General features: G+C 37.5%; 1 protein-coding gene across 2 annotated transcripts in view; it reads right to left on the bottom strand.

Annotated features, from left to right (window-relative positions):
• Positions 1-4,859: 4,859 nt before the first annotated feature.
• EZR (ezrin) overlaps positions 4,860-19,015 on the bottom strand; it is a 41,301-nt gene continuing 27,145 nt past the window's right edge. The window contains exons 7-13 of one of the 2 annotated variants that reach the window (XM_015816847.1): positions 16,288-16,384; positions 14,400-14,563; positions 13,813-13,943; positions 12,623-12,783; positions 11,575-11,667; positions 7,029-7,280; positions 4,860-6,248 (exon numbers count right to left, since the gene is read on the bottom strand). In XM_015816847.1, the coding sequence (XP_015672333.1) occupies positions 6,084-6,248; positions 7,029-7,280; positions 11,575-11,667; positions 12,623-12,783; positions 13,813-13,943; positions 14,400-14,563; positions 16,288-16,384 (1,063 nt within the window). In that variant the 3' untranslated portion in view covers positions 4,860-6,083. The remainder of the gene's footprint in view (positions 6,249-7,028; positions 7,281-11,574; positions 11,668-12,622; positions 12,784-13,812; positions 13,944-14,399; positions 14,564-16,287; positions 16,385-19,015) is intronic. The other variant, XM_015816846.1, reaches the window with a different exon arrangement.

The following is a 19,015-nucleotide window of genomic DNA, read 5'->3' as shown; positions in this document are numbered from 1 at the left end:
ATGTAGAACAGGCTTGTGCTCCTGAGGGAATAATGTGGGAGAATAAACAATTGGAGGTAACTATGACTTCCCTGCAATACTTCTGGATTTCTATTTTGAAAATATTTTATCTGAAAAAAAGGATTTAAGTAAATAAAGTCATTGGCATTTGAATGGATGTATCAAATTCCATTGATGTGATTCAAGAAGTTCGTTCTTTTTTTTTCTTAGAGAAGATAATTATTCTAGCTAGCCCATACCTCTTGTGTTCATAGTATAGTGGTATATTAGATCACCCACCATGCCAGTGAATATCAGATGTGCAAATGGATAGTGGAATAACATCAATGATCTCAGTGAATTTTCATGTATTACTTTCTAACTAAGCTTCCCAAAGACATATTTGTTGTCCGTGTATTACATTAAAAACAAAACACACACAGAAAAGCATTTAGTGATGTAAGCTTCCACCTTCAATTGGAAATGGTATAGTCCAGATACAGTCATCTCACAATGTTTCAAAGAATTAGACATTGCTGTAATGGTGCTGATAGGTAATACAATCCCTTAATGGAATGATTTCTTCAGTGGGAACTTTTCAACTGACACATCTTCTATCACAGGTATGAAGAATAAATATTTCTTTCTCATGCTCCATTCTCTTTTACTATTGCCTGTTCAATTTTGATTTTTTATTACACCTTTCTCTGATTTTTTTTAAATCAGAAAAGATAATCAACCATAATGCGTATACATGCTCACATTTTAAACTTACAAACTTTGGAACCCATCCATGTAAATTACTGATCTAGTTGTTGCATGCTGAATTACTTTATTGTTCTCTATTCTGGATTTCCTCGTAATAGCCTTCTCTTTAATAAACAACCCAAGGACCAAAGTTAGCAGCTATGACACAAACAAGAGTAAATGGAATAATTCTCAGCTTGATTTGTATCCTGCTAGTCTCTTTTTGTGGCAATCAATTCTTTCCCTACTGCCAAATGAACCATTTATAATTAAAAGCCATATAGTTAAAAGCCAACCAAATGCATAAGATTGAACAACTGAACCAAATTATTGCTCCAAATCCAGTTCAACTGTAAAATAGTTGTGCATGTTTTATTTGATGTTATGCATAGAGGAAATAATGAATAATCCATCTAACAGTGAAAACTGGGATAAAGGTAACTCAAGAACTGGCCAATATTTTTCCTTTCCTCCTGTTTTTTGGTTTCTAACCAAACTCCTACGAACTCTGAAACCTGTGTGATTTTAATATTTTTCTCAAAAGTTCTATTCAATTGTGTGGAGATCACTCCATTCCAATCACCCACCAAACATCAATTTCCTAAGAGAAACCTATTAGTCCCTTTATAAATCCTTTATAGAACAGTACAGTTAGTCCTCTTGTTAAAACCTAATTTGAGCCTCTGTATCCCCATTATTCCAGTAAACAAAAATGGTAAAGCTTTAATAACCTTTTCTCAAATACTTTCACTAGAATCTTCCGGGATTGCTCTACATCTCATCCCTCTGAATTGCAATAGAGCCAAATTATTTATTGTCTTTTCAATTCTCTGTCCTTTTAAGTTTTGCCTTATTCTCCAGAATCACCACTTTGTCATTAGTTTTACATCCCCAGAAGCTTGTTTTACAGATTACCACTTTCTTGCATCTCCTTTTTCATCTTTGCAAATCTTTGATCCATTCTTTTTCAAAAGCTGTCAATTTAGTATCAAGTGATTCAGCTGTCCCATAGCCTAATTTCTCAAACATTTTCCGAAGTAAATCTGATGTAATTCCCCTCTCTGCAGATTGCTCTAGTGATCCTCTTCTCCCCTCTGCAGTTTTCTAATGGTTGCCATTGAAATATTGTAATCCAAAAGTGAAAGTGTTTCAATTACAAGGAAAAGAGTAAAAAGAAATCTTCCATTCCCTTTTCTTGTTTTACCTTCCTTTGTCCTTAATACTTTCCTCTCAAATGGCTCTTCGTAGTTATAGTCAGCATCAAAGTCTGACTCAATATTACCTTTATCTTTTGTTCTGTAAAATTCACCAATTTTCTACACTCTTTAATAATAAACAACAAACATTCCTATGAAGGTTCAGTTCATTTTATTATTTTAATTTGTTCAACACTTTTACCAAAAATAATCTTTCAAAATAGCTATCTCCTTTATTCATTTTAAACTATCTTACATCCGCTCCTAGTTAAGCTTTTTTTTTTTTTTGCCAAAGTTTCTAAATCTTTTAAATCTTTTTTCTTTTTAATTCAGAGGGAAAGTTGATTCACCAAATGGAATCATCCTGCCACTTAGAAAAATCTCTCTTTGGTTGTAAATTAATTCCATCTGAAACTCAAGGCAAATTGCTCTAAAGAGACACTGTATTAATGGAAAGCATGGTTATACAAAAAGTATTTTATCAATATTATTCCAACTTGTTTATAGGAAGTGATATCTCTCTGGAGAAAATAGATGAGTATCTAAAAAAAAAAACCAAATTACCAAGGATTACAGAGAAACAGAAGCAGATAAGGGATCTATAAAAATATAGGAAGTTTCTGAAACTATAAAAAAGATTAAACCAGGCAAAGTGCCTGAGTGAGATGGATTATCAGGTTCTTATTATACATGTTTTGAGGATGAACTTTTACACAAATTAACTCTTACAGGGAGGAAAGATGTCAGAGAGTTGGAAAGAGGCCAATATAACACTAAGAACAAGATATGCTTTATGCTTTACTCATAAGATATAATTATGAGGCAGTTCAAATACCTGTTGGAAATGTGAACAACAAGGAGGAACATTTTATCATGCTTGGTAGACATGTAAAAAGCTAGAAAGTTTTGAATTAAAGTACATATATTGTTTCAGAGGATTTTAAAGATTAATATATATCAATGTATATTTTCTGGTCAGAGAAAAGACGTTTCTTACTGATTTACTGACCCCTTTATGGACTTTTTGCATAAAACAATAAATGATTTTTGATTTATGGTTTTATAATTAGACAGGGTAGGTTATAGAAAGAAAAGTCATTTGTAACCTTAAGAGTAAGAGGTAAATTTATAATTGTACTTATAATTTGTCGTAAAGATCAGAAGCCATTTCTTTGTATTTTTGGGGTTTTCTTTACTTTTTTTCTTTTCTTGCCCTTTGTAGCTTTCTTTCCAATTCCTTTTATTAGTATTAGTTTTTATCTTCTTTTTTAAAACTTTGAATAAAATTATAGAAAAATGAATTTTTAAACTTATATAATTATTTTATGAAACTTCTATTGGCCCTAACAAAGATATGTTATGTATTTTTATTTTTTCTAATGGCCAACACGACTACTGCTGTTTTATAAGAAAGTTATATATTATTTACAATATTGCAGCTTAGTCAAATCCTTGAACAGTACATACACTCAACTGACAAATTGTTTGTATCTGTCTCTTGCATTCTCCACATGCCTATTTGCCTTACATAGAAAAGCAGCATTCTTCAGTCTTTTTATGAAGTGATAAGATTATTTAGACAAGTAATATTACAGGACAAGTAATTTCAGGATAAGAAAAAAAAAGGAAAATTTACTAATACCAAATATACCCAGGGTATCTACAGTACTGCAGGAAGACCTTTTACAAGAAATGCTTCGTGTTTTAAACACTACTTTCTGCAAAGATATTTGGGAATCTGTAGCCATCCCATCATTTTTACTAAGAAAGCCTTTTGGATCTATGTCATCTGGGAAATGAAAATGATTACTAAAGATGCTACTTAGTTTTACAGTATGCTACTTTCTCATTTAGCTAAATTACAATCAACTTCACTTTAATAAATGGAATGAGTACATAATATGGGTAATTTGGCAGTTACAAAATACTACATATTACCTCAAGGTCCTGATAAAGCAGGAGTGCAGAATGCTATACTGGCTTTTGAGTATATATGAATGCAGCTGTCCTGCTGAACAAAGGAAGCTCAAAAAAGGATGGGGAAACACCCCTTCCTCTTTTAATTGTAATTATTCCTCATATTCACAAGGCTACAGACAATGCAAACCTATCTAGAACTGAGGTGAAACAAAAACATACATTTACAGGACACAAATCATGTTGGACTTAAGTGGAGTATCTAAACAATGAGTTACCCTGGTTAAGAAGATACGCTTTATGCTTTACTCATAAGATGTAATTATGGCCTGTTACAGGTTTAGCACAACCTCAGTCTAATGTTTTCCAAACCCAAGCTAGTTTAAAGTTAAACAATCACTAGCCTTCCAAGAAAATGACATGGAATGCAGAAGCCACCAGTTCTTTCATTCCACTTTGATTTTTCATCACCCACAAGTAGGGGGATCTTTCCTGGGAAACAAACGATAAGCCTTTCAGATTCCTGAGTGTGGTGGCTCTGATCAGGCTATTGCACTTTGTTCTTTGCAGAAAGCAGGAAAGCAAAACAAAACAAAAAACAACCCACCTTTCCTGGGATGTACTATATGCAGATTACTGGCTATTTGATCTTGGCAGTAGAGGTGATGGGAGCTGCCATTCCTATTGTTAACATCAGTACTATTCAGTAATCAGCTGGTTCAGTTGCTAGACTATGATTAAGGCTAAACATGGGTCACACTATTTAGAAACATTACCACTGGTTAAAGCTTATAGTTATTAAATTAATTTCCACCTTGCATCCAAGGCAAATGTTTTGCTATTCTGTGCTATTAGTTTGTATATTGAACTTAATTAAAAATTTACCCTCAGTGTCATAATTTCTTCCATAGTTATTATTTTACCTTTCTGTTTTATTATTAATATTCTCTGTCACTTGAACAAATGGGCTGCTTCATAGTTTTTCAGAAAAAAGGAACTGGAGAAATTTAAGAAAGAAAATGTTGCCTTGCAGAATTTTATTTATGGGTCGATTGCATTCAACAAATAATCCCACCACACTATATCAGGATTCCAGAGGTATGAACTTCAAAATACAAAGCAGCATAGAAAACTGTATGTAGAGCAGGACTAGCAACATTCTGTACTCTGACACTGATGATTTCAGAAGCCTAAAATTGGGATCGGGGGGGGGGGGGGCTAGGAGGTGGTGGTGGTCAAATGGAGGTTAACAAGGGGGTAGTGAGGCAAATCTATAGCAACTCTCTTCAACAGAGACATTTTAAAAAGCTGATAAAGTCCCTTCATGGCTGGAGTCTGAAACGGTACCATTTTTTAAAAATTAGAAAATTTGTTAGAAAAAATAGGATTAGTGAAATTATTTATATTGAATTACAGGCATGCATTACAATTTTCTTTCAAGTAAAAAATCATCTTTACAAATGTTTTCTAGATCATGCCTCACCCAAGAGTTTAGATTTTTTTTTTCAAAATATCATTTGTTTAACAAGTCAAGAAATAATAACAAAATATACAAAGCAAAAAACCCTTTTCAAACTAGAATTATATGTTACTTATATTTTTAACACATATATATTATATATAAATATGATACTACAGCTGACTGGTTAAGCTGCAGTTCAACACTTGAATAATATTGAACATCAACAATTTCCCTCTATTTCTGATATAAGAAAGGCATCTAAGTGTGCCTGTCATGTACTCCCTCTGAGTGATCATCGGGAACCTCTCCGATTCAAGGCGAACGTTTTTTAGAGTCCTTTTGTGACTTTTTTTATAGGAATAACAAGAGATGAGGACTGACTTAAGACTTAAGAACATTATAAACTTCAAATACGGTGGGTGTTTAAGAACAAGAAACGTGGCACAACATTTCCCTACACCCAAACAAATCTGGATATACTTGTGGTAGTAAAAAGCCTTCTATTAAAGCTGCAGAACTCTTAACGTGTAGGAAAAAAGTGACTGTGAGACATCCTTTGACAATATTTTTTTTGACACAATATTAATATGATTGTACTACATCTCTGACTGTTCTCCTCGTTATACTTAAATCCTGGTGGCTGCTTTTATTAAATTCAGCTGACACCTGACAGTGTGGGAGTTTATTCATTTATTTACTGGTATGACTTTGCAAGTGACCTTTCAAGAAGAAATGTCAACATTTAAAATCTGCATTTCCCAGAGTCTTCATTGAAACTATATTTACATAGATTCAAATTCATCAATTCTCTGCTTGGTGTTCCCTTGTCGTATCTGTCTCAGTGTCTTGTACTTGTCTCGGCCTTGTCGCATATTCTCTGTGTGGATGAGGTCATTCTGAGTCTTCTTCTCATCATCTCTGGCCTGAGCTAGTTCATCAGTCAGCGTCTACAACATTTAAACACAGTATTACAAACATGCACAAATAATAAATTTGTGAAACTTACATTATGATGAAAACAAAAAACTAATATGAAATTTTGCAAATGCTATCTGAAGGTGAGTTTTGTACATATCATTCTTCTACAGTCTAGGAATATGCATAGTTAAGTCTAAGAACCTACAATGGTTAATGTTAGAAGATAAAGATCTGGATCATCTAAATTTGCCAACCATTTTCTACCTTCCACTATAAGATACATGGTAGCAAAGATTTCTAGATTATGTCCTACATCAGTGATGGCGAACCTTTTAGAGACTGAGTGCCCAAACTGCAACCCAAAACCCACTTATACATCATCGAGTGCTGGGTGGGCGTGGCTGCGATGGTAACGGCAGACTGGGTGGGACTAAAAAGTTCAATCAATCAATTCCAACTTTGCAAGATCTTTTTTCCCCCCGCGAGATGTTGAAATTGACTGGTTGAACCTTCTTTTTTTTTTGCACACGGCGGCAGAGGCCTAAAGCGAAAAGGTTTTATAAAACCCAGCTGAAGGCCTAGGAGTGGGGCGACGGCGCGTGTGCCCACAGAGAGGGCTCTGAGTGCCGCCTCTGGCACCCGTGCCATAGGTTCACCACTACTGTCCTACATCATTATCTTCTTTCTTCATAAAATATAAAACCTTTCTTAACCCTTTAAAAGAAAGATACAACCTTTCTCCCTTCTTGGGCAAATTATAAAATGGTACACAGAATGATAATAAATGCTTTGTATTACTGATAGATTACCTTGAGTTGTCTTTGGACACGCTCATTCTTTTCGGTTTCAGTAATTCGCTTTTCTTCATTACGATCGTTCAGTATGCCTTCGCTTGAGAATTCTGCACTGTAGCCAGAGGACTCAATTCCTTCATCCTGAAGAGGATCATGGACATGATAGTTCACTGGTTCATATGCAGGTGGAGGTGGAGGAGGTGGAGCAGTCATTACCAGGTGTAATTCTTCCTTTGTTTTCACCAGATCATCTTGGGCTTCTTTAGCCTAGAAAAGGGAAACCAAGAAGAATATGTTTCCAATGTTAAGTCTCCAGTGAAAGTGTTATTTAGAAAATAGGTGACATCTGATATGACATTTTGTGTGTTCCCCAAATAATCTTAAAATACACAGATTTATGATAATTTAATACCTCAATTAATAATTTAATTTTCAACTATGCCTCCATTCTCTTTTCCCAATGACTATGTTCCTGACTCTCAACCTATCCTCCTTCCGGGCTCAGATGCACTTTTCTATTCATCCATATTGGCAAATGGGGTTTGTGTTCCCCCAAATTATGTAACGTGGCTCAATTATTTAGCCACCTGACCAGCTGTTTGCCGAGAAGCTGTTCCCCAAAGTTTTGAAATATTTAACTATGGAATCCTCTATCTCAAAATGGAGTAAATTACTTCCATAAACTAGAATGTTTTAAAAGACAATAGTCACACCTGTGAGGAATAAAGCTATGGGTGTTACTAATTTAGTCACAATGGCTATGCATTACTTGTACTATTAGATGCAATATGCTTCTGAATACAGTATTTGGGAAACACAAGTTGGTATAGTTATATGTTATAATGTATTACTTGCAAGAATATTAGTGGCTAAAAAGAGCCATCTCTGCGTGAATGGCTCTCTTACCTCTGATGCAACCTGCAAGTTATCAATAAAACCTAGCTGTGTACTGAATTTGTCTTTCTTATTATTTATGTCTGTTGTGTAAACATAACATAAAGTTAGAAGTCAACTGAGAAGCTTTGAACGGTGCAGGTGTAATCAACAGTCTCTAGATTTAGGTTTTGCTGGAATTTTGGGGAAGATGGAAACAAAGGTTTGAGCTTTATGGTGGCAAGCAGGGCCAATAAAAATAATAAGAAATTACAAGCAGTCTTGTTTCAGCTTGTTGATGGAGAGGAGGCAACAGACATATTTAATACATACTAATTTGAAGAGAAGTTTAATAAGCAGCTATTGCAGGTGTTGAGAAATCCGAAACTTGCTATGTACCAAGAAAGGACATTGCATAAGGGAGGAATACAATTTTTTACAAGAAAACAGAGAGACTTATGTAACAGAATTAGAACTTTTAATGCAGTCTTGTGAGTTTGGACAGTTACGCGGCTCTTTAAGTAAGGACTGTGGCCTATATGGAATAAGACCTGAAAGAGTAAGGGTCAGATTGTTAGGGACAGATGATTTAACACTGGAACATGCTGTCAATGTTTGCAGAGCTGAGGAGTAGGTTGTAGGTTGTAAAAGACCTTGAGCATACCGATAAGGAACTGGTTGTTTTGAGAAGTAATGAGAAAGCCTCTAGAAAAGTTAAACCCCAGCCATCAGTTGTAATGCCAAAGACCAAAGATTGGAAGCACCCATGTCTGAGATACAGAGTTTCTCAAAGGTGCATGGGCAGTGTTTGGAAAAGAATGCAGAAAATGTGGGTGGCTGAATCTTTTATAAAAAGTGAAGAACTAAGAACAAAAAAAAGTTAAACCTAAAACATTATGTACTGTATATCATATCAGGAAGAACCTTCTTCAGAGCTTTGTAATGGACTGATTAAAATGGACGTTTAGAAGTTGAATGGGCTGTTTGTTTAGTTATTAATGTTGTAAAACTGTAATGTTTAAAATTCATAAGGGGGATAAGTATTAGGTTTATAGCCTGCATAAAATTGTTCAGAGTTAAAAGCAGTAACTGATTTAAATCTTGTGTTAATTTGGACTGAGGTAAAGTACTTAGGACAGTGATGGCGAACCTTTTAGAGACCGAGTGCCCAAACCACAACCCAAAACCCACTTATTTATCACAAAGTGCCAGGGCCGCATCAGCATTGTGGTGCCCTCGGGGGGGGCAGGGAGGCGCCTCTGAGTGCCGCCTCTGGCACGCAAAAACCGGGGGCGCAAAAATGGGCCACCGTGCTGCAAGGCGCAAAAACGGCCACTGCTGCGCCGTGGGGTGCAGATACAAGGCACTGCACCATGCTAGAACGGGGCAGGGCTGGTGAGTATCATGCAGGCACTAACCCCACCCCATTTGCAGCGTGTGCATGCTCGCGGCCCCGTGCGCGTATGCACGCATGTAAAATGCTTCCCCTTCCCTTTTCTTCCAGTCCACCAATCAAGAATGGTTGGTGGCCTCTGCTCTACCACCTCTACTCGAGCTTGTTAGTTGGCCGCTTCGCCTCCTTTGTGCTGGGGGGGGGCTCCTGCTCTGGGCGGTGGGGGCAGCCTGATGGACCTGCTGCTGGCGGCGGCACACGTGCCAACAGAGAGGGCTCTGAGTGCTGCCTCTGGCACACGTGCCATAGGTTCGCCACCACTGACTTAGGACATCTGCTAACCTCTAATGACAAGAAACTTGACAAAAAGACTGATGCCATGGTTAAAATACCAAGAAGAAAACAGATGTACAGTGGTTTTTCAGTATGGCCAATTTTATTTTCCAGGAACGACTACTGTGACAATTCCATTAAGTCAATTGTTGTTACATGAGATTTCAGTGGATATCACTACAAGAAGAAGCAGTTAATAAACTGTGTTATTAATGATTGAATCTGCATTCAAATATTATAATGTGACAAAACTATGATGGTGTCAGCGGATGGCAGCGTATCTAGTTTAGCTGCAGCACTCCTTCAGTGAGGAGTTCCAATGCTATATGCATCTAGAGTCAGGATTTTTTTAATTGCTTTCTTTTACGGAGGAGTTTCAGTAGAGCCTGACCACAAATCTTTGAAAGCTATTTTAAGCAAACCATTATACAGAGTGCTTCAATTGTGGTTACTAATGTCAAGTACCTAATGAACCTGGAAAAGAAATAATAATTTTTGAGATCTTGTCCAGAGGTATTTTTTTTAAATTTTACAGTCATAAATTTATGTTTTGGATTGTACTGATGTTACAGTTGATAGGATGAGGTCTTATTATTATCTATGTCTGAGAGGAAACAGAATTTAAATATCTTACATTACATGATAAGTCCTTATAATTATTGAAGAAAATTATTTTATTTTGGTAAAGAAAGCAAGGTCCAGAAAATATATAAAAATAGCTTAGGAATTATAGACAGTCAAGTACCTAATGGAAATTTACTGGTCAACGATACAATCTTTTGATTAGGTATGCATGCTCAGTAGAGATAATGTAAGATTTTTTAGGCTTTCAGGAATTGGAAATGTATTGAATCAATGGAAAAGTGAGAATTGCCTATGAACAATTTGCCAATTTTCTTGGCCAAAATAGTTATATATTTGAATTTTAGAAAAACAGATTATCTTGCAATGTAGAATGCAATTCAGACAATTTGCAAAAGATTGGGATTTTGTGCATACTACTTCCTCTCCATGTTATGCCCCTGTCAAACAGAACGATAGGAGAATCATGCAGCTTTCAAAGGGAATGTTAGAAAAGTCAAACGAGGATGGTTATGAATTTTATCTGGAATTTTTTGATTGTAGAAATACTCCTAGTTTGTTTTATAAACAAAAATAGCAGACCAACACTATAGCGCTCAATTTATGCACTCCTTATGAGCTTCCTGGAAGCATCCTGTTGGTTATTGTGGAAAGCAAATATTGCATCAGTTCTGATGCAATGTGGCTCATCTTCTAGTGTAGCAAATCTTATAGGACAGACATGTCAAACACAAGGCCCGGGGGCCGGATGCAGCCCGCGAAGTGGTTTCATGTGGCCCGCGAAGCCATCCTAGAAACAGTGAGGGAACGGCCCCCCCTGCCTTGGCCCTGGCACAGGCCGGCCGGGGGCCAATGTACAATTTTGTGGTGGCCATCTATGCTGAAACACATTCAGTCTTAGCTCCACAAGGCCGTCTAGAAACAGTGAGGAACCAGCCCCTGCCTTGTTGGCCCCATCCCCTGGGTGCATGCTGGGGAGGTGTCACCCTTTGTGAGGAATGAAGAAATGGACCATGCCTGGGCACTTGCCCCGGTCCCACTCCCTTCTGCCAGAGACCCTCAGATCTGTCCCACTCCTGCCCAGGCCCCCACAGGCACCCTTAACGCGAATGATGTAGAGCTGACCATTCCCACCCAGTAGGCCACACCCACTCCATCCATGCCCACCCAGTAGGCCGCACTCACCCTGGCCACACACACACCCGAGGGCAACCACAATGCTGATGCGGCCCTCAATGAAATTGAGTTTGACACCCCTGTTATAGGACAATCGACTATACCATCTATATTTCCAATGAACCATGTTGTAATCAAGATCCAGGGAAGATCTAAAGTTGCTAAAACCCTGAAAGTAAAACGAAGTGGAACACATTAGCTTACCCTGTGCTGCCATTCTTCAACCTCAGTCTCTTTATGTTTCCTTGCCTCTTCCAGAAGAGAAATCTTGGCTGTATATTCTGCGAGTTCTGTAGCCTTTTTTGAGGGGAAAAAAAAAGGAAATCACATGAGATAGAAGTACTTTGGGTCAGTAAGAGAACTTCTCCCTATTCCTAGAGCCTCCGGTTTTTAGATAGGGTGGGACATTCAGATTCTGTTCTTGGGTCAGAAAACGGCATGGTAGCAGCTACAAAAGAGTAGAACATAGGGGGGCAAACTTTAGTTATGGGAAGACTAGACAACTAACATCCAACTTTATTAAGTTTGCCTTAAGAGAACTTTCACAAATTGTATTAAATATTGCCTGAATAAAATTTGCCAGTACCAACTCTAAGAAACCCATTTGTCTATTCCTGGAATATCAACAGTGGCTACTTTATTTCTAGCTGCAAGTTAGAACATTAAAAAATAGTTTACAGCCAATATAACTTAAGCAAACTGTTCCCAAACTGGTACCTTCCAGATATGATGGATCTGCAACTATTAGCATCCTGAGCCAGACTTTACCCATAATGCGTAGAAAGTCTGGGAGCTTAATGCAACATTTCATGAAGGCACAATTGATGGGAAAAGACAGTTTCTTTCTATAAGATATCATTGACCCCTCCAGGGGTTTTAATACCTCATTTCCAGCTCAAATGCAGCTCAACCACTTTCTCTATAGCAGCACTAGTTTGTAGAAATCCCTGTTCTGTAAAAACTGTTGTGCCCTTAAATTTTATTTTGTCATCATGCACGTGATTCAGGAAATATTTGTGGCTTGTGCTGTCTATGTTCTATACTGTATCCATTTTATGTATGATTATCATCTCTACGTGTTTTAAAATTACTTTGAAAATACACCGTAGATTGCCATGAAGACTTTTGAGAACCAAAGGCAAGATTGAAAAAGCTATAAACACCGATGATGCTTGAGGAGCTTAGCCCAACTACTTTGCTAAGATTCATATCAATTTTCCAAGTTTCCTTCCGAAATGCCTCCGATCCATACCAGCTGCTCCTGACTCTTCATTTGGTCAACAGCCTGCTTCTCCAGCTCTTCCTTAGCTTGCAGAGCCATCAAACGCTCATTCTCCAGACGCTCTGCTTCTTCCTGGGCCCTTGTTCTTTCATCCTCCAGCTGCCTGGCTTTTTCGATCTGGTCTGAGAGCTCTGGCAAAAAGAAAAAAACAACAACCAGTCACATATATTTTAAATGCTGGTTATTTTTTAAAAAAACAACAACAACCCACCACTCTTCAGAAATTGCATCAGTCTGGCTTTTTGTGGAACAAGGTAGTAATATTTGTGGAGAGGTAGGACAGTTCCTTTACCTTATCATTTTATGGCTAAACATGACATGCAATTAAGACTTCATGCTTTTGGAATGCTAGTCCTTGTTTTATGCGTAAAATATTCTTTGAAGATCAATAATTACAGCTTTAGTCACCACAGATGACAGCACTGGCCGACTTGCAGGAAGTCCCCAGGCTGTTGACTAAGGTGGAAGACTGGAAAACATCTTAGAAGAAATGTCTATTCTTGTATTGTGATTATATATCTCTCAGACCAACTCCAACCAAACCACGTACCTGCCAAGATGATCAGTGATGATTACTTCTGATTTCATTGCATTGGACAGCACACAAACATTACTTCGGTGGTTAATTTTTCAGTCAACCAAACTATTAACATAGGCGGCTGGTATTTTGGGGCTATTCAGTAGCCCTGCCAAACATTGGATCTTGATGGCAACAGCACATCACGATTCCCCGTTACCGCAGGTGAAAGTGAAGCCTCCTCCTGCTCCCCACTCTCTTTGAAGGACTCTTCCTCAGAAGAAGGTCCTGGGAGTTCATTAGGGTGAGACTACTCTCCTCTCAGAAGGATATGTTTACCTGTATATGTATTTCTATTAATTAGGAAACTCAATCCATAGCACTACTAGAATGACATTTTAAGTTGCTATTGCTCGTTAAAGACATTGCTTATCCCAGGGGTAGTCAACCTTGGCTCTTTTATGACTTGTGGACTTCAACTCCCAGAATTCCTGAGCTGGCTCAGGAATTCTGGGAGTTGAAGTCCACAAGTCATAAAAGAGCCAAGGTTGACTACCCCTGGCTTATCCGATCAGAAGTGGGGAACACAGAAGGATGGATGTGGGTTTCAGCAATTGCTGCCAACAAAATGCAAGGTAAGTACCTTTTTCTGCTTTTTGAGTCTTCACTTCATACTCCTGCAGCCTGATCATCAGCTCTTCTTTCTCTCGCATCATCTGCTCTTTTTCCTTCTCAATTGTCTCTCTCTTCTTCTTCTCTTTTTCCAACATCTTTCTGTAGATATAAAATTAAATTAGTTTTAGATCTGAACAGACTACAGCTTACTTCACCTTCTAGAAACATTTTACACTTTTTTTTGTTTTTTTTCATAATAACCAGGACAGAACAATGTGAAAGTATCTGAACACGTGTTTAAATCAAGAGTAGTACTTATTATGTAATGATTGCATTTCTAATCACTCATGATTGCATTTCTAATCACTCATGACCTAAACTTTTCTATTAAGGAACCATGAAGGAAGTAAAGAGGATATAAAAATCTCAAGCAACTCAACCTCTTTACCAGTCCATACTCACTCTAGATTTAATTTCTGGTAACCCTATAATTGCCATGTACGCTATGGTATGGTAAGGCTATATATATATATATCTACAGCAGAATGATCACACTTTAATGTAGGGGCCTAATTGAGTTGTACCATGTTGTAGTTCCTATGCTCCTGCACACACCTTTCTAGCTCTTTCTGGTTCTTCTCTTCACGGGCCTGAGCTTTCATTTGCTGGACCTCAATGGTATCTGGTTTCCTACGGCGCATATACAGCTCATGATTTCCCATGCATAGCTGCAGGATTCTCTTGTTGATTCTTAGGCGAGGAGCATAAAATATAAAGTCCTGGCAAGAAGAGATGAAAAGGTTAAAAAGACACCCATGCACACACGCACACTTGCAGTGCCCTACTTTACAGTTTTGTGTAATTCCTTAATTCTTTGTACTGGAAAATCCAAGCAGTAACAAATTAACCCGTTTCAGCATATAGGGGTTAGGTCTTCTCCCGCGATTGGCCTACGATTGTTAATTTCAGCACTAAAAATACATTAATATTTTCTGAGCCCGACCAATTTAATAACTGCTATAACAATGCTTCTCTAATAGCATCTTTTGTAATATTCATTGGGCTTTGTGCATGGGTTAGATAAGTAACGGTATGGAAATCATCCAAATTCAAAACGTCCGTCCCTAAGTTCTTAAGAGCCAAGTATCAGAGCAAGTTCATTTGTAAGGTAGAACAAAGACAGAAGGGAAATTATGAAATAATGGATGGAGAAAATGAGGCTAACATTGAGAAAAAGAACACAATAAAGTTATTCATAATCCCACGGCTCCAGTGAACATTTGGAACACAAAATTTCAATATGGTTAATGACCATATTGTCCGAAATGGTATAGGGTTTCCTGCCTGAGCAGGGGGTTGGACTAGATCAGTGGTTCTCAACCTGTGGGTCGGGACCCCATTTGGGGTCGATCGACCATTTCACGGGGGTCTCCAAGCAAGGCTGTCCGCCATTTTTTTTGTCTGCCCTTTTTTTCCTTTTCTGGCGGGTGCCTTACCTCCCTTGGGCTGGGCCAGCTGGTTTTCGGCCAGCTCCGTCTCTGCCGCTTGCCAGCTATGCCTCGGCCGGCGCAGGGGGCGGAACCACGCATGTGCGGCGCTCCCGGGAAGGGAAAGTCCTCGACTTACGACCGGTTGGGTAGTCCTCGACTTACGACCGGTTTAGTCCTCGACTTACGACCGGTTTAGTCCTCGACTTACGACCGGTTTAGTCCTCGACTTACGACCAATTTAGTCCTCGACTTACGACCGGTTGGGGTCGCGGCATTAAAAAGGTTGAGAACCACTGGACTAGATGATCTCCAAGGTCCCTTCCAACTTTATTATTATTATTATTATTATTATTATTATTATTATTATTATTATTATTATTATTGTTATTATTATTAGACTAAATTTTCTCTTTACCTTCAAAGAATAATTTCTCGTAATCAAATATTTAAAGGGAAAGAAGTCATTTTTGAAATTTAAGCAATTTCTGGCGAGACCCATTTATATTATAAAGAAAAGCAAAATAAGACATTTCTTCAATATACCAACTTTTAAAAAAAACTTTACAGAAAGATTATTTCAAAATTATTAGGAAGATTAAATTCTACAATGCAACGATAGAAGATGTTACAGAATTAAGGAATTATATCTATGGTAATTTTTTTTACAAGTTATCATTTTAAGACTCCAATTTTGTGCAATATAAGAGGAAGAAAGTGATGCCCATAATATTAATATTCAATAAATGCAATAAAATGATTCAACAAACATTCTAACATATTGATGTGGACATGATGAAAGGAAGGGAGAATTCCACATTCTGTTGAAGTAATTTCAATCATTAAGCAGATTTATTTTATAGAAACCAGTGTTTCCACTATTATTCAACTACTGAATGGGCATACAAATTCATTCTAAGATTTATGCAAATTAACAGGTAGGTCTTTAAAAAATAATAAATAAATAACCATATTCTCTTTCATTAGGAGCAACACAAATTATCAGTTATACTCACCGGTGATTTCTTGTCAATCGGTTTTATAACAAACTTCTTATCATTGAAAGATATGTTTCGAATTTCGCTCCAAGGGAAGCCAATTTTAGGGGTTAATCTGGAAACACCAAAGCAGATATAGATAAGGAAACTATATCTACAATACAGATCAAGAGGTTTGGCTTTATTACACTCCAGGTAGTCGAGGTAGTCCTCAGTTTATGACCACAATTACTGGAATTTTGGTCATTAAACAAGTCATCATGTGATGGGACTTAATTTTGCAATAATTTTTACTGTGGTTGTTAAGCAAATCACATAGTCATTAAGTGAATCATGCAGTTGTTAAGCAAATCTGGCTTCTCCAATTGACTGCTTGTCAGAAGCTGGCTGACAAGGTTGAAATTGGGATCATGTGACCACAAGACACTGAATCATTGTAAATGCAAGCTGGTTGCCAAGTGTCTGAGTTGCGATCACGTGACTGTGGGAGTTGTTGCAACGGCAATAACTTTGAGGATGGGCATGTCACATTTTCCAAGGCCATTGTAACTTCGAACTGTCATTAAATGAATTGACATAAGCCAAGGATTAAATTGTACTGTGATGCTGAAGCTACCTCCCTGTCTCATTAGATCTTTATAGCAGAATTGGGAATAAAATAGATCTGGTTCCAGATTTCTGCAATAAGTTGAACAACTGGCATCTAACAAAAGTCACTTCAACCTTATGGCTTTTACAGGAAGGATACCAAGCAAAAAAAAAGACTGATTATTGGGTTTAATGTGGACAAAGAGGCATCGTGACAATATGTGTTTCCCCAAACACAATTTTGTATCTGGCCTACTAAATAACATTTTTGAGTACACAAACTGCATGACTGCCCATCCCCTTCTCTACAGCATCAAATTATCAGGTCAATCCAGGGATAGAAAAAATAATAATTGAAAGTCTCTCTCTTTGTACCCTTATAGTTCTAACACCTGTATTCTTCTTTATATCACAGTTTTTAAAGTGAAACTCTGCCATCCTCCCAGAGACAAAAAGTTCTTCCCCATAAAGGTTTCATCCATTTTAAATCTCCTTTATAATATGTAGGTAAATTTTATCTTCTAGAAATCCATGTTATATTTAGAGCAGAGCTTGCATAAGAACTTAAAATCGGAGCAAAGATAATACTCCTCATATAAAGAAACACACAAGTATGGGAGCTGTTGCTTTGATCTCCGAACTTGGCAATTTGGCTGCAAAGGTTTCATCTCCATTCCGTGGGGGGGACATCTTCAGTGGGCTTTGAATTGTGGGTTAGGGTTGCACAATTCAAAGCACACTGAAGATGTCCCCCCCTCCCAAAAGGAGATGAAACATTTGCAGCCAAATCGCCAAGCTCGGAGATCAGACCATCAGCTCAACTACCAGTGGTGAGATTCAGCCGGTTTGCACCAGTTTGGTAGAACCGGTAGCTAATTTTTTTGTTGCCCAGGCCCAGAATGGACTTCCGGAAGCGGCATCCACACAGAGAACTGGTTGTTCACATATTTGAATCCCACCACTGCCAACTACCAACCCGAGCTACTAATATTCAAACACATCTCAAACACACAAGTATATAACTCACACAGACTATTATAACTGGAGCATTGTGTGTTAATGCTTCTCCACATATACAGACTACTGTTTTAAAGATATTGATGCAGTAATTAAGTGTTGGAGATTCAAAGGTAGCTTTCATAATGAAAAATAGAAGTGCTGTTATTTATATGCTAAACTCAATATTAGCCATAGGTGTGCCTTACCATATTCCATCCTCCAGCAATTTCTATGCATTCAAGTTGTATTAAAAAAAAAATAAGGGAGGGGGGAAGCAGCAACTTAACTTCCATATTATGAAGATTCCATTATGAATCATTAGATGTGCCAATGCTTAATTTACTTTGCACATCCCCCCTTCCCAGATTTTCTTTCAGAAGCAAATGTTTCTTCCTGCAGGCTTTATATAGCTTGTAAAACCAGTTTGAATGACTGTGGCTACACAAAGAGACCTGTCATTCAAGAATCTAGAAGTAGTTTCACTCATGCAATCCTTAGAGTGACACTCCTTATTTTCTAGGTGTGATAGGGTTGCTAGAAAATTTTTTTTAGCCTTCTTCAATGATCTTGGTAAAATTTTGATTAAAAATGGCAAGAAAGACCTAGCATGTAGCCTTTTTTCAATGTTTGCAGCCAATTTCTCCTGTTTGAATGTTTATACAGCTTAAAGCGTCCTTGGAAACAAATATAAAACCAAGCTACTATTTATAAATAATCTACTATGCTTCAAAAGTAAATTCAAGTTAATTTATGAGCTTGTACTTCCTTGTTGTATTGAACAAGGATTATATGAACAGGATCCATTCCTTTTTACATGGTATCATTCAGTTTCTTCTGTCTCATTTCCAGATTACTACTATGCTGTTTCTTCCTCAAATCTCTTCCTTAATAAGGAACCCTAAAGCTACTGCCTTAAAATAACAAAGACTGTCAGTCTGGTATTCCAAGAATTCAACTTAACTTTACCTAGCTGTTTCCCCGATAAAAGCCAACCTGTTTGCTAAGAATCATTTCACACTAATGGTTCCTAGCATGGAATAAGCGATTACAAAAAGCTCTCAACTGAGCATAATGGAAATTCTCCATTGAGGAGAAAGTTGAGTGAGAATCCTGAATGATTAAGCAAGGTTTCTTACATGGTGGCGATACTGTGAATACA

The sequence above is a fragment of the Protobothrops mucrosquamatus genome, unplaced genomic scaffold, assembly GCF_001527695.2.
Source record: "Protobothrops mucrosquamatus isolate PMUCROS unplaced genomic scaffold, P.Mucros_1.0 scaffold511, whole genome shotgun sequence".
Classification (NCBI taxonomy): Eukaryota; Metazoa; Chordata; class Lepidosauria; order Squamata; family Viperidae; genus Protobothrops; species Protobothrops mucrosquamatus.
This window is presented reverse-complemented; position numbering and strand designations above follow the sequence as displayed.